This window comes from Aspergillus ambiguus, assembly GCF_047715705.1.
Source record: "Aspergillus ambiguus strain CBS 117.58 unplaced genomic scaffold BDV59scaffold_9, whole genome shotgun sequence".
In the NCBI taxonomy this organism is placed as follows: Eukaryota; Fungi; Ascomycota; class Eurotiomycetes; order Eurotiales; family Aspergillaceae; genus Aspergillus; species Aspergillus ambiguus.
In genome coordinates, this window is record NW_027395522.1 from 658,444 (window position 1) to 679,109 (window position 20,666).

Here is a 20,666-nt window from a genome sequence, read left to right on the forward strand (position 1 = left end):
TGTGATAATAGCATGGGGCTGAAATGCGATGCATCATAATCGACCGCAGTACTTCCCACCTCCAACGTCTTACAAGGAGTGGACAATAATCGCCATGCCACTGCTTTGCAATTGTTCTAGATGAATTATACACCGTCTATCGTTATTCATTTAAGCGGTTTTGTGCTCTTGTATCTACTGACTGCCAACCCGTCAATACTCCAGGGTTTGCTTAATTGCATCGTATATTCCTGAGACAGGTTAGTGTGGTGTTGAGTTTAATTGACCATATACTCACTTGTAACATCTGGCATGATGAACTTCTCATACACCAGACCTGTATGTGTCGTCCAGCCCGCGACTCTCCGTACCGGGGCCTCCAACCGTAAGAACGCCTGGTCCTGGATCGTGGCTGCGACTTCCGCACCGACGCCGTAATTGATCATACTCTCATGCACGACGATGGCCCGTCCGGTTTTCTTCACACTATCCAACACTGTTGGTCGATCCCACGGGTATATCGTGCGCAGGTCAATTAACTCTATGTTCGCGCCGAAATCTTTTTCCGCCGCAGCGATAGCTGAGGAACAAAGATACAAGGGTTGGCCATAGGAGATAATAGTCAGGTCATTACCAGGCTTCAGAACTTCGGCCTTACTGAGGGGAATGGTGTAGTAGTCGTTGGGGACGTGTTCAACTGCCGCACGGTACAGGATCTTCGGTTCCATGAAGATTACTGGATCGTTGTGCTCGAAGATTGACGACAAAAGCAGTCCCTTCGCTTGAGAGGGTGATCGTGGTATGACAACGCGAACACCGGGGACGTGGGCGAATAGGGCCTCGGGAGACTGCGTGTGATACCTGGATGGTGGAGCCAATCAGCACATAGAAAACCAGAATCTCCTAGGTCTATACCTACAAAGCACCATGTCCAACAGCACCACATGGCATTCGAATGACTAGCCCTCCCGCATCGGCATCTGTGGTTCCCTCCCGGTATCGGAACTTGGTAGCTTCATTCACAATTTGATCGAATGCGGGGAAGACGTAATCTGCGAATTGAATCTCGGCGACGGGCTTCATCCCCTCCGCAGCAGCACCAATGGCAAACCCGACAATTCCTTGTTCTGTTAGGGGTGTGTTAAACACACGTTCCGAGCCGAATTCTGTTTGGAGGTCCATGGAGCAACGGAAGACACCACCAAAGGCGACATCCTCGCCGAAGAGCATGACTTTATTTGATGTAGCAAGGGCGGTACGAAGAGCCGAATTAACGGCCTGGTAAAGATTCATTGCCTTTGAAGTCGTCGAGTCCGGCAGATCGAGTGTGTCGGCGAGCGAGGAGGATGTATGATGCAACAGCGGCGTGGATTTGTAGTCGATGGGGAGATTGAGACGGGAGGAGGCGGAGGCAACGGAGGAATAGCCACGTGAGGGTCTGAGGGACCGGAAAGCCCGGGCGCACCTTACAGAGGCCATGACGAGTAAGATCCAGACGGGAGAGAGGACGTGGAAGAGAAGAGGGGGAGGAAGAAGGACGAAAGGGAGATGTTTCTTATATGGACCGTTCATATGCGGGGAAGTTCGCCGCGGATAACCGAGCACCGCCTGAGGCATCATTCAGGCATAACCTGAGTGTTCTGGACCGCCAATCAGATCTCTATCAACTACTGCGTACAACCACCACCGTCTTCCTCCATCACAGCATACTCTTCTCCTTCTTCATCCTCTCCAACATCCTCCTTTTCCCCCGCTCGACCTCCTCCTCCACGTCAACATCCCACAGCCATCGCAGTCGCTCGTGGAATGTCGTCTTCAGGATCTCCTCGTCGTCTCCCACACCGTCCAGACACAAACAAAGTAGATGCGCCTGCTCCTTGCTGCTACTCACCACCCGCTGACTGCGTGGTCGTCGGATCTCATCATACGCCTGAAAGGCAGCGATTGCGTGCTTTCCATCAGTGACTTGAGGATCCCCGAGCAGCTCCGCCAGGACATGTGCGTCCTCGATGGCCTGACCCGCCCCAGCTCCCATATGCGGCGTGGATGCATGCGCCGCGTCGCCCAGTATGGCCACGCGTGATCGGGTGTACGTCGAAATATGGGGGTGTTCGAAGATGGCCCATTGCGAGGGGTCGGGCATATGCTCCACCAGTCCCTTGACATATTCCCCCATATGCTGCAAGTCCTTTCGCATATCGCCCTTACTTGCCGGACGTACCCATTCGTCATGGTCCCATTGATCCCGCAGCACATACAATCCCACATTGACCTTCTGTGCGCGCATTATTGGGTATGAAATGCCATATCCGCCATCGCCCACATACATAGTCGACACGCGTGCCCGGTGCTCCCCGACCGCCTTGATCATTGTGTCCATGTCCAGCACCGCGCGGTAGCCGTACATCCCGCTGTACTGGGGTAGAGTCCGCGCATACTCCTCTGCAGGCAGTATTGACTCCTTGACCTTGGATTTAATACCGTCACACCCGACCACCACGTCCGCCGTCGCTGTTGTTCCATCTTCAAACTCCATTTCCACCCCGGTTGGTGTCTCGACCAGTCGTTCGAGTCGTTTCCCGAAATGCGCAACCCCAGAGGGTATCAAGCTGACCAGTGCATCCAGGAAATCCGCCCGGCGCACTGTGGTTTGGCCGGATGGCCGGGCCTTCAGGTCCATTAGTACCTGACCCGAGGAGGCGCCTGTCGCCCACACCACTTCAAACCATGTCTGTCGGAACCGCTCGTACCCGGGACTGTCGGCATGTGTGGTAATGAGCGAGTCGTAGATCTGTCGGACTTGCGGATCGATGAGCGGCATGGCGCGGTGCGCCGCAGGGCCTATCGTCAGACCCAGGCCAACTTCTTTGAAGGCAGCGGCGGCTTCATAGATCTGCACACGAACATTGCGACGGAGGAGCCCGGCGGCGAGCGTCAGTCCACCGATCCCGCCCCCAACAATGGCGACCGTGAAGTTCTTCGCAGTCATGGTGGGTGGTAGCAGAAGGCAGATTGCGAAGTGAGGGGGCCCTGAGGGGTAGATTAAGCCACCCACCCAGCGGCCCAAGCCAGTGTCAGACTAACAATTGGAAAATCACAGCCATGACTGGGTATCGCCCAGCGACAACTGCTGTCAGCCCGTCGAGTGGAGACCAAGTCGATCCTGCGGAATTCCACGGGGAGGCACGGAAAACACCGACGACTATGCATGCATATTTATGACAAGAAAGTATGTACAGTCTAACTCAACCGCGAGATCGAACCGGTCAAGACGAGGCATAATATATACAGAGAATGAAACAATCAAGCAAATAAACCAGCTACACAGGCGGCGGCCGGTCATCCTCGCCCAGCGGAACCAACTGGTACTCGTTAAAGCGAGGCCGACACCGACGGAACAATCGACAGCAGCAGCAGCATCTATATAGACCGGCGATGAGACCACCGCCGGCCATCACAAACGCGACGCCGAGAATCCAATTGTGGAGGTTGAGTAGCTCGGGGAGGTTCATCTCCTGTTCGCGCTGCAGGACATCCGTCACGCCGAGGAATTTCCCATCCACATCGAGCGCAGCAATGCGAAATAACGGACTCTCCAAATCGCTGGGAATCTCGATCTCGGTCTCAAACCCAGTCTTTGCGAACTGCGCCACCACTTCGAACGCTGCCTCGTTGTCAAAGTCCTCCGCGTCCCAGACCTCCAGCCGCCATGCCGTCACCTCTGTCGCGCCGTTCCAGCTCACATAAACACGGTCACCGACGACCTCTGCATCGGGGGGATTCTGCGGATGGCCTACCCAGCGGTCCTTGAACGCACGATACGAGACCACGCGCCCGAAGGTGAACCACGCAGACGCGCCAAAATGCACGTTACACAGCGGCTGACCGTCTGCTGTATACTCAGTATAAGCAGCGCTGTGGCCCCATCCAACTAGCACTCGCCCCCCGTCTTCCTCCAAAAACTGCACATTGCCCTGCGACACAGCCTTCATCTGCTGCGGGTGGTAGTATGCCGCGCGCCTCGTAGCCTCTCTCGCGGCGACATCCAGGTCGATAACAACACCATGGCTCTCGCCAACATCCTCGTTGGAGTGCGCCGCGTTGTCAAATAACGTCAACGTACTGTTCGCGTGCCAGCGCGCGTCGTGTTGCCAGGAAAAGTCGGTCGCCGCACCGTCAGACCGATCCATGAAGTCGTTCAGCTTCCCGCCCAGTGTCCACAGCACCGCACCTGTGTTGCGGTCGATGCAGCTGACGGCATGGAGGTGCCGCGCTGATACTATATAGTTACCATCCTCGTCCTTGTCCACGCTATTGATATGGTAGTAGTCGAAGGCGGACTCGCGCGTGCGACCCGTGCGACCGAGCGGCTCGAAGGTGCTGTTGACGGGGTAGTGTTTGGATGCGCGCCATTCGAAGAGGAGCTCGCCCGTCTCGATGTCGAGTTCTTGGAAAACCCCGTCGAAGATCCAGCCCAGTGCGGGACCTCCTACACTTGTCAAATCGGCCGGGACTGGGTCGTAGATGGACACCAGGGCGGTGCCTTCGGGAGTAATGTGGAATTCGTGCAGGTCGCCGCCGTAGTTCCCGACGGGGTTGATCTCATAGCGCTGGGTGTAAGTGGAATCTAGCTGAATTGATCACTTCGCATTAGCATACACCCGGCCCTCCGGGAAAGGGGGCCTCACCATGTACCACGATCCGTACCCTCGGCTGCCGATTTCCCCACCCTCCCAGTACGTGAGGTAGTCCTGGCCCCGGTAGCGCTGGACCTTGAAATCCTGAGTGGTCTCCCAGTTGTGCTTCGTCCAGACAAGGTTCCCTTCGGCGTCGAGAATCATGGGCCCCGGATGGGCGATCGAGTCACCTCTCGGGGCCAAAAAAGTGTATCGGGGATCGCAGCCGGCATCCCACTGGGAAATCTGCACTATGGGAGATTCATAATCGAAGGAGACGTAGCTCTGCGAAGGGCCAAATCCGTACAGACCGAGATCGTACCAGCTCAGATCAGTGCGAAGGCGTAACCGGAGCAGCTGGGGCACAACGAAGAGGTAAAAGAGGTAGAGGAGACTGATGAGAGCGCCGACGGGTACAAGTTGAAGGCCGGAAAGGCTCAACCGCGTCCGGCGGGCGCAGGGGAGTTTCCAAGTCCACGGGGGCATTGGGACATGGCGATCAAGGGATGGGATGGTGAGTAAAGGACCAGGACACCAAGACAGGAGCCCTTCTCTCCCTCGGGTTTTATTAGCCCCAGTATATCTGGTCTCCCTGAGGCGATTGCCAAGCGGGCCCCATCCATGAATCCATCGTCGGTGGAGAGTCTCTAGTGTGTACTGGACTTCTCCCAATCACCGCCGACTCTTGGGCCGGTTCTCCAGATTTGCCAAGCAAGCCACCGTGGATCCGGTCGGAAATGGAGGCGTTGGTGACGCCAACATGGTCGCCAATAAATTCTAAGTCTCCACTATGGCGAGAAAAAGCGAAGAGAGGTAGGGGAAGTTGAGATTGAGTTGCTGGATGCAAGAGTTGGTGATGGGGTACTCCGTAGAGGAGGTGGAATCGTCAGTCTTGGACTTGGAATAAAGATGATCCAGCCTTATCTTCGGATCGCATAGACAACATCCTAGGACTCGTTAGAGGAATTCGAACAAGCCTCTGGATCCGCCCAGTACTGCCCAGAACCTAACCTCCCGGGTCAGTTTTATGCCTCTGCCCTCGGTAATCCGTGCCCCTTCCTATTATTCAATATCGGCTTTCGTATGTACGACAGCATTGCTACTCATTATTATTATGCTGTGTGCCAGTTTGTATCAGAGGACTACCTGACTGCCTCCGCGACATCTTCAGATGGCAAAATCCCGTATAGAAAATAGACTAAGTAAATTGGGATATAGAATGGGTTTTCCGGAACGTCAAGGGAAGAGAACTTCTATCCGTTACTCCGTATGTACGGAATAAAATGATATATGCCACTGACAAATCATGGAAGTTCTATCAAAATAAACGATAGCTGTGCATGATAATAATAGTACCTGACTCATCCTTCTTGTGCAAGTCATTCCACTCAGGGGTAAAATATCCAACATTGCATTTCCAGTCAGAACATCAATTGGACACAATACTGGGGCCTAGTCTGTAAGATTACGTGTGCTCCAGCTCCAATCTCCTATCTGACCGGTCATCCAGGAGTGACGGATGTCTCGGCATCACCTGAGTTCTAATACGCTGTCGTGTGTCTCCTTACAGCGAACAGGCTATATAAACGCACGTATGCTATCTACTAGTTACTATGGAGCCCGATCAACTCTCTTCAGGTCAGTTGAAAACTACCATGTAGAGCTTTATCTTCTCAGGACCTATATCTTCCATAAGCAGATCATACCCAATACGTCAAATAAGGCAGAATTAGAGTCCGCATGTCATCCAGACTCAGCAATCGTCTCGGTTAAATCGATCCGATGTGCTGATGTTCGTCCGAGATGATATCATCGCCAACGAATCGCGTTCCTTGCACCATTCTATGGGGCCTCGATACCAAGATCAAGATCCAGAGGGCGATACCAGGGCCTGAGACTTGCCAAAAAAAAATGAATTGGCGTTGGTCCACTCTACCCAATGTTATCCAGACTTGGAGGATAAATCATTCTACTACAAGAATCGAGACTACATACCAAGCACGTAACATGTGCCGGAGCAAAAGCAAGGAAAAAAAAAAAAGGAGGAAAGGCCCGGATATAACAGTACGCCTGATATAATAAAAAAAGGAATTGAGACATAGAACGCAACACGGAGTAAAGTGACCATACACGATCTACCCTGGACATTGTTTCGCGTTCTTTGCCTACCCAGGCCAGGTGTAGCATGTGCCTACATATTTCTATGGAATGACGGTACAAAGATTTTACGCCGCTTGATGCCGTTGCAAGGTAAGAAGAATAATGTTCAATTCCAAGAATCAATCTGCTGTTAATCTGCGATGCATGGTTAAATCACTTCATGGTCATATGGTCGAAGCCATTCGCTTTGAAGACCATCTTTGTCAATTCACCACGTTCGAACCGGCCCAGGGCATCAATAACGGTATCGTCCAATATCGGAAGTACCAAGCCGATGAGATTCATCTTTTTGATGAAGTCTTTGTTTCCAATGAGCGTTGCAAGAGTATCGGCGAAAACCACGCGCAATGGGTACCGTCCAAGCTGAATGTGTATGTTCATATTATAGCAGTCGGCTGCGCTGAAAGGCTAATGCCGGTTATGTACCCCTAGGTTTTAAAGTCAGCGCATGAAAAGTCGTACTATTCTTCCCGGTCAATTCTACCAAATGAGCTGATCTTTCCACCAAGGCATATTATATCATAGGCCGTTTTCAAAGCAGGACTAAGCCCGACACCTTCAATAACAGCGTGCGCACCATTATCATCTGTGGCTCGTTGGATTACTTCCACCGGATACTCTTCCTTGAAATTGATGGGTATGCAGCCGAGGTCTTTAGCCACCTGCAGTCGAGTAGGGTTTGAATCAATCTCAAATTTACGTGCTGGTCTATATCCCCGCGCCGAGATGATTGAGCACAGAGTGGCAGGGCCACATCCAATGACACCTATAGTCATATCTTTCCGCTGTTCATCCCGCGTATCCATAAATGCCCGTTTTGCACCGTTGAACCTGCAATTTCCTATCAGGATCTTCCTTCCTACGTGACCAGGTAATTTGAACAAACTCACCGGGTTGGGAATATATCTGCTGGAAGGTGGAGCCCAGTGTTCTTCTAAATGCAATATTTGCCTGATCAAAGAAATTCCCCGAGCTTCAGGGCCCCTTGGACCATCAATTTTTTGCGCGCTGCGGGAAGCTACTAACTGGCTCGTCATTAACGCCGAAGCCAGCCATACCAACCCTCGTTGGGCTTTTGTTTTTAGGATCAACATCAATTGCATATGGAAACTTCCAAGGGTTGGCTTTTCATAGAGTACGCATTGCGGATGGTCTACGATCTGGGAGTTAACCTTGATCCTCAGGAGACCACCAGCAACCCAGAAGAAATCGAGATCCGCAGACGTGTGTTTTGGGGTCCCTTCATCTGCGACAAGTTGTAAGGCCTTTACCTGGGGCGCCCAGTAGCTATTAACCTTTGCGGTTACTGTGTGTCCTACGAGTTGCTGATAAGTTCGAAGAGAAAGAGTTGTTCAGCTCTAGCGCACCATGTGCTTCGCCCATATACGTATTCCGTTTCGACCTTCCAGCAACTTTGTTTGCTATCAAAGACCATGAGGTTGATCATCAATCGTTTTTATGTAGTTGGGGCGTCTCTCCGTAATGCACATGCAAATCTGCAGATGATCGAGGCTGCGCTGGAGCTGAGAAAGCAAAATCTACCTGGAAATAGATGAGTAGCACCTAGGCTTGGGCGATTATTCTGACAGACGGGCAGAAAGGACCATACCGGCATCGGCTGAGCCAGTCGACCTGTGGTTGATTTGCAGCACTTTTTCCTGGGGAGGGGATACTGGAGTCTCTGGTATGCATCTCAGGGAGATATCCGACGCGCACAGCCATATGGACCCTTTGTTTGGCCTGATGGGATTCTCCACCAAAGCGTTTGACAATACTCTTCCAGAGGAATTCGTAGCAGATGCGATGGTGTGACGGAAGGAATGTTGGACTTGGTAGTATTACCAAAACAGGAAATGATAGCCATCCACCAAAGCGGGCAATCGTAGCCACCGGTTACTGCGTATATAAAACCCCCATATGAGCTCCATATTTATGGAGTCGTTTTCTTCATCCACTCATCCACAATGCCCGCATACACCGCAGGTTTATACACCGAGGTTAATTCTCCAGAAATTTCCCTGTCTGTTGGGATTCAGACCAAGGTCGAGCAGCAGTTGGTCATTGTACTATCGTCACTCCTCTCAGCGAACTCGTTGCCGATACAACCAGGAAAAGCAACTCACCCGGATGGCGTCAACGTCCCATCCACTTCCCGTCAGACGACCCCAAACATCTTCGGAAATAGCCTGTCGCATATCTTCCGCCGTGATCGCGTTCATCCCCAGGTCTAAACGCCCCGTTAGGAAGGCCGCTACCCATAACGCCTGTACCTCTGCGACCACCCCGACAGTGCTGGATAGCACGAACCCAACTACGGCGGACGATCGATCGCCCTTGTCTATGAGCGAGGCTGAGACCATTCGTCGGAACAGACTCGAGTGGTCGTAACGATGCGACGGCGGATCGTGGGTGAATAGGGCCTGGGGGAACCGATGGCGCATCTGACGTTCGACTTCCTGGCCCCGCAGGATCCAGCCGGCCAGAGTGCGATTGGAATCTGTCTGCTTAGCATAGCCTAGCAAGTTTGGGGGGCCTAGTTCCAGCTACAAACCTGGGGGCTCCAGCTTCACCGGAACCACGGGCTTCCATCCCGTCGCGTGTATGACCAGATCCACGTCGGGATTTGAAAGCCGCAAGAGAGGTGAACAGTAGCGCAGGTCTCACGTCTGGGCAAGGCCATGATACGCGACCGGTAGACATGGACATTGGGCGCTCGTATGGTCTCCCAGAAGTTCGGGTGGTTGGCAATTCCACCGGACGAGACACAGTCAATTGCTCTGAACTGATCAGTCGCAGGGCCAGAAATCTTCCATGTCCATATGCTCACCCGTGCGTTGGGCGCAGATTTTCCATTTCAGCATGCGAACGATACTGTGCCGATTCCTCTATCTCCCGATCGACAGCTTTCCACACCTTCGAATCATAGATCGTCCCAGAGGGTTTCCATGGAGGAGACTACGTAGAAGCGACCCTTCGGAATATACACATGAACTCAGGATACCTGTCAGTCTCGTGCTAGCTGCCTTGTCACTAGCAATGACCTTTCCCATGGGTAGTCTGGCTCGCGGCGGTGCCATGCAAGCTGGACCCGAACCGTGCTCATTGATGACCCAGTGAATTCGCACAGGGTCGCTGTGCTCGACGCCGAAGTGGAGGGTAGACGCATTTCGGTGGAGATATGCAAATAGATTGACGAAATCAAATGACGATTTAGCACCACCGTGAATGGCAACAGATCTGATGGGTTCGCATCTGGCGCAATCGCGAGTTAAGGCTTTGCCAATGGGTTCATATCCAAAACGTCTGTGACAGTATTCGCCCACTTATTTAGAGTGAATCACTGGCAGGCTAGCTTTCTTCTCCCAATCGTCATGGATGTGGAGAATATCTGGCATATTTGGCTCCGAAGTAAGCCCCGCCGTAAGGACAAGTTTGTCACAGAAGATAGTCATAGTCCGCTGACAAGTGTCTGTGATTGTGATTTCTAACTCCCATTCACTAGTGGCTAGCCGGCTGATCGATGATACCTGTGAACATACGTGAGATCTTGGATCAAGGAGAACTCAGGCTTCAAACCTTCCAGTTAAGCCGAATGTGTTTATGGAGATCCCACCTCTGGCACCAGATATGTAAGTACCGGTTGATCTTCCAGCCTGGGATGAATTGCTCCTCTACCTCGTTCTCTGAATGTGACCGGACAGCGGCCGCTAGCGACATGTCACTATATTCGTAGATTCCATACGAGTTCTGGCTGAGGAGGTTCGGATAGAGACGCTCCCATGCCCAAGTGCCACCAAGGTCAGAACCCGAGTCAATGATGAGCAGAGCGGGGACAAGGCGGTCGCATTTGGCGTTTCTAAACTGGGGAAGAACCTCGTCTACATAGAATGACTGCGCATCCTTGTCCTTTTCGTATGCGCCTGTGATCTGCAGGTAGGTTTTTGCCGTGATTAACCCGTAGAGGCCTTGTAACGGTTAGCATGGAGGACAAGGACCAGGTTCCGAAGGACAAGACAAACCTGCTCCGACTACTACCACCCTCGCTATTGTGAGGCAATGGCGGTGTTTTACAGGCTACTTCATGGCATTTGAGAATGATGGCTCTTTAAAGAACCCTCTCCCTAATAGCCGCCCAAGGCGGCGCCGAGTTAGGGTTCGGCCAACAACAAGGAAAGTGGAAGCTGGTGGCGTCGAACTCTGTTTGTCATTGAGATGCTAGAGTTTTGAAGCAGACAATATTTAGGAATGGATCATTTCGTATTGTCGTCTATCTAGGTATCATATTCAATCTATCATTTCTATAAGGTGGCGTCCACATCATCCACAATGGTGACTTTGATGCTTTGCTGAGAAGAGTCCGCACACAGATGCAGCGCATCCATGGCCTTTTCGAGCGGGAATTGGTGGGAGACCAATTTCTTCAGGTCTAGAATGCCTCCGCTGAGACATGCGATCGCCGGTCGCCAAGTGTCGCGGTAGCGGTTGATAAACCGCAGATCGATCTAAGCAATTAGCATTTGTTACCTCAATAGATCAGGCATGATCCCGATATCACATACCTCCGCCAGAGAAATATGCATGAAAGGCAGGTTGTTCATAACAGCCTTGCCCACGCCAATCACGACGACATTTCCTCCCCGGCGTGCCGTGAAGCACGCGGTCACCACGCTGTTCTCCACACCCGTGCACTCGAGGACGGTCTCCGGGGCGAAGTACTCCTCCGTGCCAAACAGAGCCCGAATTGCCTTGGCGTTGCCCTCGGCATCTAAGGTCCGATTCACCTGGTATGTGATGCAGCTGGGAACGAATTCCTTGGCGAAGGCCAGACGGTTGGGATCGAGATCGGTGATAACAATAGGGTGAGCGCCAGACGCGCGCGCGGAGGCCAAAGCAATCAGACCGATGGGTCCAGCGCCGCAGACAACCACGCCACGCCCGAGCTGAAGTTTAGCAACTTCCATGCCGCGCATGACGACGGACAGTGGCTCGAGAAGGGCACCTTCGGCGAAGCTAAGGTTATCGGGGAGTCTAGCCAACAGGTCAGCCACGGTTTTGATCTTCTTTTTGGTCCATGGATTCATGAGAGAGCGTACTTGTGAAGCCATTTGGCCGGGTGCACCTTGTAGCGCTGAATAGTACCGGCGTAAGGGTAGACACCGGCGAACTGGACATCCTCACACAGGTTGTAGCGCCCATCGTCGCAAAGGAAGCAGTGCTCGCAGGGAACTCCAGGCTCCACGGCGACCCGATCACCGGGCTTCAAATGTGTGACACCGTCGCCAACTTTAAGCACCACTCCGGCCGCCTCATGACCGATGATGCAGTCACCCTCGAATACGAGGTCTCCAATCCGGCCAGTCTTCCAGAAATGGAGGTCTGACCCGCAGATTCCCGTCACCTTGATATGCACGAGGACTTCTCCATGCTTGGGAGCATACACCGGAGCATCAACGGCTTTCAGCTTGTGGTCTGCGGTGACCTGAAGAGAGGGATTGGGGAGGGGAGCTTGGATGATAGCGGCGGACGAAGTGGCCTTCGTCGGCACCGCGGGGGAAACAGCCTGCTCCAGCACGGAGGGGGCCATGATTGAAAGATGGTTAGAATATGATGGTTATCAAGGAGAGGGGGGAAAAAATCAAAAGTGACCGCGGTATGACCGGGAACCCTCAATCTCGGCGGCGATTATTTATATCATTTAGAGTAATGAATGCATGGGGGGCGGCCGATGGCGGGGAAAAAAGCCGTCGGCCGGGGAAGGCAACATTGAAAAAGGGAACTGGAGGCACGGATAGAGGCATAGAGCGGTTGAAGCGGCTGGAGTTGCTGTTCTTCTAGTCGAGCTGGTGAATTTTTCTGGGGCTGCCGAGGCGGATCCATCGCCATCGTCATCGACCAGCATTTCCTGATGTAGTTGACAGTGCCTCGCCCTACCCGATTGGGTAATGCCCTAACTCCATGGCAAAAGTGCATATAAGACGCCAGCGTCACGCTCCCCGCTCCCTCCACAGACTCAGACTCACCTTTCTTCTGTGTTTTCTATCCGAATTCTCCTTCAGCATGGCTCAGGGTCCTGTCTCGGTCAACGGCGTCAGCAAGTCTGCCCTGCCGTTGGTGCAGCAAAAGTCCAAGGATCATGACATTGTGTTGCGGACGTTCCGCATGCTCATTGCGGATCTGTGCCAGCAGTTTGGCGGTGGTCACCCTGGGTAAGTTCATACTTCTTCGCCTGTAACGAATCTCCTCTTGCTAATGCATCGTAGAGGTGCCATCGGCATGGCGGCCATTGGTGTCGCTCTCTGGCGCTATGTTATGCGCTATGCTCCTCACACACCCGACTACTTCAACCGTGATCGTTTTGTCCTCTCCAATGGACATACCTGCTTGTTTCAGTACTCCTTCCTGCATCTGACGGGCTACAAGGCCATGACCCTCGACCAGCTCAAGTCTTACCATTCCGACCGCGTGGATGCCCTCTGCCCTGGACACCCGGAGATCGAACATGAGGGTATCGAGGTCACCACTGGTCCTCTCGGTCAGGGTATCGCCAACGCCGTTGGTCTGGCCATGGCGACGAAGAACCTGCAGGCCAGATACAACCAGCCCGGCTACGACGTGGTCTCGAACCACACCTGGTGTATGATCGGCGATGCTTGTCTGCAGGAGGGTGTTGGGTTGGAGGCTATCTCCTTTGCCGGCCACCTCAAGCTAAACAACCTCACTGTCATCTACGACAACAACCAGATCACCTGCGACGGTTCCGTCGATCTGACCAATACCGAAGACATTAACGCGAAGATGCGCGCCTGTGGTTGGGATGTGATCGATGTCGAAGACGGCTGCTACGATATTGAAGGCCTAGTTAAGGCTCTTGAGAAGGCTCGCGCTGCCACTGACAAGCCCACCTTCATCAACGTCCGCACCGTCATCGGGCTGGGAAGCAACGTTGCCGGCAAGGCCGCTGCCCACGGTGCTGCTTTCGGTGCCCCCAACGTCGCTGAGATGAAGAAAGCGAACGGCTTCAACCCTGATGAGCACTTCGTCATCGGAGAGACTGTTCGCCAGTTCTTTGCCGACCTCCCCGCCCGCGGAGAGACCCTCGTCCAGGAATGGAACGATCTCGTGAAGAACTACACGGAGCAGTACCCCGAGCTGGGGGCCCAGTTCCAGCAGCGCGTGCGCGGTGAGCTTCCCGCAAACTGGAAGGATCTTATTCCCACCAGCTTCCCTGAGAAGCCCACAGCGTCTCGGGCTTCCTCCGGCCTTGTCTTCAACCCCATGGCCAAGGAGATCGATTCCTTCATGGTCGGCACAGCTGACCTGTCCCCCTCGGTCAACATGATCTGGCCCGGCAAGGTGGACTTCCAGCATGTGAGTATCGTTGTTCTTCTCGAATCTCTATCGTTTACGCTGATGCTAACGTGTGTAGCCTGACCTCCGCACTACCTGCGAGATCAACGGCAACTACTCCGGTCGGTACATCCACTTCGGTGTCCGCGAGCACGCCATGGCTGCCATCTCCAACGGTCTGGCCGCCTTTGCGCCCAACACCTTCATTCCCGTCACCTCCTCCTTCTTCATGTTCTACCTGTACGCCGCTCCCGCCGTGCGCATGGGTGCCCTCCAGCACCTCCAGGTCATCCACGCCGCCACCCATGACTCGATCGGAATGGGCGAGGACGGACCGACGCACCAGCCGATCGAGCTGGCGGCGCTGTACCGCGCCATGCCCAACCTGCTGTACATCCGTCCCGGAGACAGCGAAGAGACGGCGGGCGCGTGGATCGCCGCTCTCGAGGCCAAGAAGTCGTCCACCATCATCTCGACCTCACGTCACGCCCTGCCGCAGCTGAAGCAGACACGCCGTGACGGCGTGGCCAAGGGAGCCTACGTCATCGAGGAGGCGGAAAACGCCGCGGTCACACTGATTGGCGTTGGGGCGGAGCTGTCGTTTGCGCTGGAGGTCGCTGCACAGCTCAAGCAGAAGGGAGTGGTGGCTCGGGTGATCAGTTTCCCCTGCCAGCGGCTCTTCGAGCAGCAGTCCGTCGAGTACAAGCGCTCGGTGCTGCAACGGCACAGCGGTATCCCGGCGGTCGTGATCGAGCCGTACGCGCCCAACGGATGGGAGCGGTATGCCGATGCGGGTATCAACATCCGTCGGTTCGGTCACTCGCTGCCCGGTAAGGCAGCGTATAAGTTCTTCGGCTATGAGATTGGCCCAATGACCGACAAGGTAGCCCAGTATCTCCAGCGTCTGGGACAGGGTGAACTGTTACGGGGAGAGTTTGTGGATTTGTAATGGGTTTGTTTTCTTGGGTTTTTCTTTCGCTGTGACGATATTAGACATGCATAGACCGGCCGGTTGGGTACATAGTTATGATCATGAAATTTTTTTGAGTCAGAGGAAGTTGGTAGACGTATTTGCAGGTGGGTAATGTTGATATATATATTGGAGCTGCATATACGCACCTGGGAAGTATATAGATAGAACACTCGTGTGAGCACTCACACTCACACACTGAGCCCTCCGTACCTACAGGTACCCGTTACAGGTACCCGAAGTCATCCACCTACTAGTATGCCATCCAATGTATTCCATCTCTGTCCACGGGTATACTTCGTCCTCTTTTACTGGATTGGTTTGAGCACGTGTACTGCGTAGGGATTATTTTCATCCGATGTAACCGACGATCTTGATTCACGACACAGCCTATCAGAGACCGGCCAAGAGACATGTTGGCACGAAAAGCTGACCCTGATTGGCTGCCAAGAGACGCCCTGACCTTGTGCGGGATCCAATCATGGTGGTGCCTGGCAAGGCTTAAACCGCGATCAAACCAATCACGGGGCCAGGCCCTGACCAATCACCCCCGTGGTGCCTGGTCGATGTCTCGTTCAACACAATCCAACTTCAACACCAACAACCCCCTCATTTCCCATTAGTGACAATGGTGGGTGATCGTCATGCAATGGCATATCACTGCCCCTGCACGTGCATCCTGCAGGGAATGGCCGGATGCGGAGTCCCGCTCCTTAAATACGCCTGGTCGACCCCCAGCATGGCAGCAGCCATCCCGATTGCAGGTCATCTCCGTCACCCTGCTGCTCGCCGCCATGAGTCTGTTCTCGCTAGTCACTCTTCTGTCCCTGGGCCTGGGGATCTCTGCTGTTCCTCATGGCAGTTCTGCCCAGAAGTCCCTCGGGAAAGGCCCCATCAAGAATGTCGTCGTGCTCGTGCAGGAGAACCTCTCGTTTGACAACTTCGCCGGAGGGTTGACTTACAGCCCAAAGATCGACAACCTGGTCAACCGCAAGTACTGCAATCCCTCCAATGTTTCCGATCCGGGATCTCCCCTCGTGTGCGCCCGTCCCATCGCGAAGAATGTCGCTCCGGATGATCCCGACCACAGCATCAGCGGCGGGAATCAGCAGGTCTACAGCACTTATCATCCAGACCTGAACGATGAACCGTCCATGCAAGGATTTGTGACTGAGCAGATTGCTTCGTACCCCATTGGACACGATCTGTCACGTGCGGCCGAGGTGATCAATTACTACACTCCGGATCATATCCCCGTCTTCAACGCCATGGCCGAGAATTTCGTCCTCTTCGACCGCTGGTTCGCCGCCGTCCCCGGTCCTACCAATCCGAACCGAGCGTATCTGACCTCAGGAACTTCCCACGGCCACGGAATGAACGACGATGACTTCCTCACTTCCTCTCTGCCGCAGGTCTCCATCTTCGAACAGCTGTCGGCCGCCAACATCAGCTGGATCAATTACTCCAACACCACCGACTTCCTCCCAGATGCCCTTTTCTACGACTGGACCGCCACTTCTGGCAAGGGGGACACCAACGTGAAACGGATTGACCATTTCTACGCCGATGCCAAGGCTGGCACCCTCCCCCAGTTCTCCTGGATTAATCCGGAGTGCTGCTCGTACATGTCCTTTCACCCTCCCTCCCCCATTCACCTGGGTGAGGGCTGGATCAAGAGTGTTTACGAGGCCCTGCGCGCCTCCCCACAGTGGAACGAAACTCTCTTCATTCTGACCTTCGACGAGCACGGTGGGTTTGCCGATCACGTCTCGCCCCCTGAGGACGTTCCCGCCGGTGATGACCTCGCCTATACCGAGGAGGCTCCTGACGGCAAGAACACCACCTTCCACTTTGATCGTCTGGGCATTCGTGTGCCGACCGTGCTGATGTCCCCGTGGGTGGAGAAGGGTGTCATTCAGAACAGTCCCAGCGACCAACCTGGCGAGTTCACCCACACCTCCATCCTCAAGTATCTCTCCGAACTCTGGGGCTTGGATGTCCTTACTCCCCGCGTCGACTGGTCGCCCAGCTTCGGCCATCTCATCACCAACACCTTCCGCGATGATACTCCGGAAAAATTGCCTGAGCCAGCGGAATTCTGATCAGATATAATCCATTACAGCATGGATCGATGCATGTATTCGGGTATCTAAAATTACTACTAGATATTCAGACACATAGACGCGTGTTAAAAGAACAAAAACCTCTTCTTCCCCCGAGTCGACTTCGACCGCTGCGTAATCGCCGAGTTCTTCGTATTCACCCGGTCAATGTCGTACGGGTTCTCCTGGTAAATGCGATCTTCGTCATCGCTCGATACCGTATCGACCGATCCCGCTCGCTCAAGATCCGCCTCGGCCGCACCATCTGTACATGCCTCGACCACTGTGTCGCGTTTCTGATCGGCCTCGCCGGTGCCCAGCGCCTTCTCCGCGAGCTTACGCATGAAATCGTCCGCTTCGGCCGCATACTTGCACTTCCGACGCACAGAGGCCCCATACCGGTAAAAAAAGAAGGGAAACGGTAAGCACGCCAACGCTAGGAAGGCTGGGATACATGACGCCCAGTGGATGCCGAGATTGTGGTACATATACGTGGTGAACAGAGGGAAGACTGCTCCAAAACATGACCGAATGATGCTGTTCGCTGCTAGCACACTCGCGGCGTAAATCGTGTATGCGTCAATGAGATACGTCATGATGTTGAGGAAGACGAGCACCATGCCGAACCCGAACGGCGCCGACGCAATAATACTGACGATCCAGTGGATGGTCTGCCCGTTCGTCCATGCGAACCAGAACAGGCCCACTGGAATGGCCACGGCACCGACCATTGTTGGTGGAAGTCGTGCCTCCGGGGGTGCGAATCCTCGGTGTTTCTCATGGATGCGGACGTAGCGTTTGTTGTCGTACATGTTGCATCCTACGGCTATCATCATTCCTGTCATCACACCCAGGAACGGTAGGCTGCCAATACCCTCGCTCCATCCACGGATCTCCTGGAAGACGATGGGAAACGCGTCGAAAAGCATGTACAAGGTCCCGTAGATGATGGCCATATACCTGACGATGTTAGGGGGTCCTACGTTCGCGCAGCATAGGAGAAGGACATACAGTGACAGAAGGAGAACGATGGGTTCGGCAAAGAGTAGGATCCATGGACGTAGCAATGCGGCGCCAAATGCATTACTGACCGACACGCGGCCACGTTCGACGTCCAGCTTGCTGCGATATACTTTGCCGGTAATCTTGCTCAGCCGTTCGGCACGTTTGCGTAGAAGTAATGGAGCATAAGTCTCCGGCACCATCAACGACTCCACGATCCAAATCAAACCCGTGAATGCCGCCAGAAACCCTTGTACCCAGACCCAGCCCGCACTTTCACCCAAGAAGCCACCGATAACAGGACCAAGAGTAGGACCTAAACATGGTTAGGATATGCTGACGCGTGAAGATGGACGGCAGTGTTACATACCCAGAAACGGAGCTCCGGCGAAAAGACTCGTTGCTAGTCCCCGTTGATCCGCCTGTCGGTCGTTAGCCTCCCCTGCTCCTCATTCGAGAGTCATAACGAGAATGTATACCGGAAAGATGTCTGCAATGACGCCACCAGCATTTGTCAATGGCGAACTCCCAAATGATCCAGCAAAGAAACGAAGGATGATCAGAGTCCATGGATTTTGCGATCCCGCCGCACCGGCACAGAAAGCCGCCAAACCAAAGTAGGAGATGAAGAACACTAGCTGGCGACCGATCAATTCACTCAGGGGTGCCCACAGTAGAGGCCCTACTGCAAAACCCAACACAAATAGAGATACTCCTAGCGTGGCGACCTCCTGGCCGATATGGAACGATTTGACAATCTCCTCAATTCCTCCGGCGTAGGCAGATGAGGCCATAGATACCCCGAAAGTTGCAAAGGCGACGGTGACTGTGAAGGCCCATTTCAGACCCTTGGGGAAGTTCATCGGATTCCGAGGATCGTTGGGGATCCATTCCACAATGTATGGGCTTGCTTCAGTACCGCTGCCAATATAGGTATACTCGATAATCTCGGGGGTCACAGCGCCCTGGTCGATCAGGAGACGCCAATAGGGAATGCTTTGTGGCCGTGGTGCTTCGATAGGATCCTCCTTGGATGCCATGTTGGTGTGACGGACTTCAAGTTCGCATCCCTGTGGGAGAAGATTAAATGGAAGAGAGGGTATGAAAGGTAGAGAGGAAATTCAAAATGTGGCAAGTGAATCCATGTATACCATTTATTCCGTAGAGCCCTTTCTTTTCACTAGTGTTCTGATTTTTCCGAAGTTCATTTATTCCGATAATAATGATGCCACCAGTACCTGACCCAGCCTATAGATCGCTCTCTTCCATAAGATTGGTGCAGCACATCGGCCGATTTGCTTGACTGCCACCGCGACCCATCGTGTGGAGCTCTACGCCGCATCAGATTATCCGCAGACCCACGGCAAGGCCTGGTTCGGCTGTTGGGTCGGCAAGCCGAGAGCCTTGGTTCTGTAATGCAGGCCGAGGCTGCCTGTGTGCCTGTATTGTCGTACGGAAATGTATGAATTCACGACATCTATAGCGCCTAGAAGAGTTTCCATTTGGATGTTCATACTAGCGTAGTACCGGTTACTCACTTATTAGAGCATAGTCTTGATCCCGCCGATTATTGAATCTGACCAGACCGCCCAGGAAGTCGATTCAATAGAGCCTGGTAGAACATTCTCAGTTGCCTAAATAGAGACACTGAAGAAGGCCTAGATGATTCTGGTGTACCCCGTATGTCGACTCTTGCCACCGAAAAGCTACTACGTACTGCACTCAGTGCCCCGCCCCACAATCACTCGCTGGTGGACCACTCACGTCTCAGCCCTAACCTTTGTTTCGGACTTCTAACCCCTCTTTTCCTTCAAGCCTGAATATAGTGTATATTAATCGATCTTGTGTAGTCCACCGCCGTCAGGTGCATACCGAGCCCGTACCTTTGCCGCTGTTGTAGTAGGTACTGCCGTTGGAGCTAGGATGGGAAGCGGCAGGACCCATTCATTTCTAGGAGCGCAACTCAAGTTTATACTCGCCATGTAATAGAAGTGTCATCTAAGGTACTGGTTAGGATAACTGTAGGCGTCGCCACGACCAGGACAATTGGAGTCGGAATCTGTTTTGTAGTCTTTGGAGCACCAAAGGTTTTCCTGCGCCTTCTAGTCATTGTATCCACAGACACTGAGATACGGAACCCAAGATGCAAAATAGTTAGGAAAATTGCCTGAATGCTTGTATCAGAACTGGTAGGTCCATATCCGAGGCACTCGTAGTTGGTTCGGTCGAGCAAGTTGGTACGGGAGTTAGTAGTATCGTTATAAGCGTAAAGGGCAGGATGGTGACAGAGTCCTTTGTAGGTCCACAGTAGAAAAGAAATGATGGAGAAGGAATTTATATTAGAGCAATTCTCCCAGCCTTGCCAGTTGGGCATCCCTCAGTCAGCATAATTACTGAAAGATTATCGATACAGTGAAAGCAAAACAGGGT

General features: G+C 53.4%; 7 protein-coding genes across 7 annotated transcripts; 2 read left to right on the plus strand and 5 right to left on the minus strand.

The window, feature by feature from the left end:
* Positions 1-192: 192 nt before the first annotated feature.
* On the minus strand, positions 193-1,458 carry BDV59DRAFT_200695 (putative 3-methyl-2-oxobutanoate dehydrogenase; the record flags this gene model as incomplete). Its single annotated transcript, XM_073693639.1, has 3 exons — positions 193-230; positions 278-840; positions 899-1,458. The coding sequence occupies 3 exons, from the start codon at positions 1,456-1,458 to the stop codon at positions 193-195; spliced, it is 1,161 nt and encodes a 386-aa protein (XP_073549673.1).
* Positions 1,459-1,508: 50 nt separating this feature from the next.
* BDV59DRAFT_175265 (putative salicylate hydroxylase) lies at positions 1,509-3,016 on the minus strand. Its single transcript, XM_073689224.1, has one exon. It carries the CDS (start codon positions 2,966-2,968, stop codon positions 1,679-1,681), a length of 1,290 nt encoding a protein of 429 aa, XP_073549674.1. The 5' UTR covers positions 2,969-3,016; the 3' UTR covers positions 1,509-1,678.
* A 149-nt stretch (positions 3,017-3,165) lies between these two features.
* BDV59DRAFT_212162 (arylsulfotransferase family protein) lies at positions 3,166-5,141 on the minus strand (the record flags this gene model as incomplete). Its single annotated transcript, XM_073695971.1, has 2 exons — positions 3,166-4,610; positions 4,668-5,141. 2 exons carry the CDS (start codon positions 5,139-5,141, stop codon positions 3,300-3,302), a joined length of 1,785 nt encoding a protein of 594 aa, XP_073549675.1. The 3' UTR covers positions 3,166-3,299.
* A 5,972-nt stretch (positions 5,142-11,113) lies between these two features.
* Positions 11,114-12,399, minus strand: BDV59DRAFT_192306 (putative alcohol dehydrogenase; the record flags this gene model as incomplete). The annotated part of the gene is made up of 3 exons (XM_073692024.1): positions 11,114-11,317; positions 11,375-11,843; positions 11,909-12,399. 3 exons carry the CDS (start codon positions 12,397-12,399, stop codon positions 11,114-11,116), a joined length of 1,164 nt encoding a protein of 387 aa, XP_073549676.1.
* Positions 12,400-12,872: 473 nt separating this feature from the next.
* Positions 12,873-15,111, plus strand: BDV59DRAFT_192307 (transketolase family protein; the record flags this gene model as incomplete). The annotated part of the gene is made up of 3 exons (XM_073692025.1): positions 12,873-13,021; positions 13,076-14,183; positions 14,242-15,111. 3 exons carry the CDS (start codon positions 12,873-12,875, stop codon positions 15,109-15,111), a joined length of 2,127 nt encoding a protein of 708 aa, XP_073549677.1.
* Positions 15,112-15,926: 815 nt separating this feature from the next.
* Positions 15,927-17,234, plus strand: BDV59DRAFT_192308 (putative phosphatidylglycerol specific phospholipase; the record flags this gene model as incomplete). The annotated part of the gene is made up of 1 exon (XM_073692026.1): positions 15,927-17,234. One exon carries the CDS (start codon positions 15,927-15,929, stop codon positions 17,232-17,234), a length of 1,308 nt encoding a protein of 435 aa, XP_073549678.1.
* Positions 17,235-17,320: 86 nt separating this feature from the next.
* BDV59DRAFT_212165 (MFS transporter) lies at positions 17,321-19,325 on the minus strand (the record flags this gene model as incomplete). Its single annotated transcript, XM_073695972.1, has 4 exons — positions 18,716-19,325; positions 18,607-18,658; positions 18,246-18,552; positions 17,321-18,194 (listed from the first exon to the last, which is right to left on the minus strand). The coding sequence occupies exons 1-4, from the start codon at positions 19,274-19,276 to the stop codon at positions 17,321-17,323; spliced, it is 1,794 nt and encodes a 597-aa protein (XP_073549679.1). The 5' UTR covers positions 19,277-19,325.
* Positions 19,326-20,666: the final 1,341 nt, after the last annotated feature.

Bases quoted from the DNA above. Each gene is read 5' to 3' on its own strand.
- BDV59DRAFT_175265 (XM_073689224.1), bottom strand. From the start codon at position 2,968: ATGACTGCGAAGAACTTCACGGTCGCCATTGTTGGGGGCGGGATCGGT.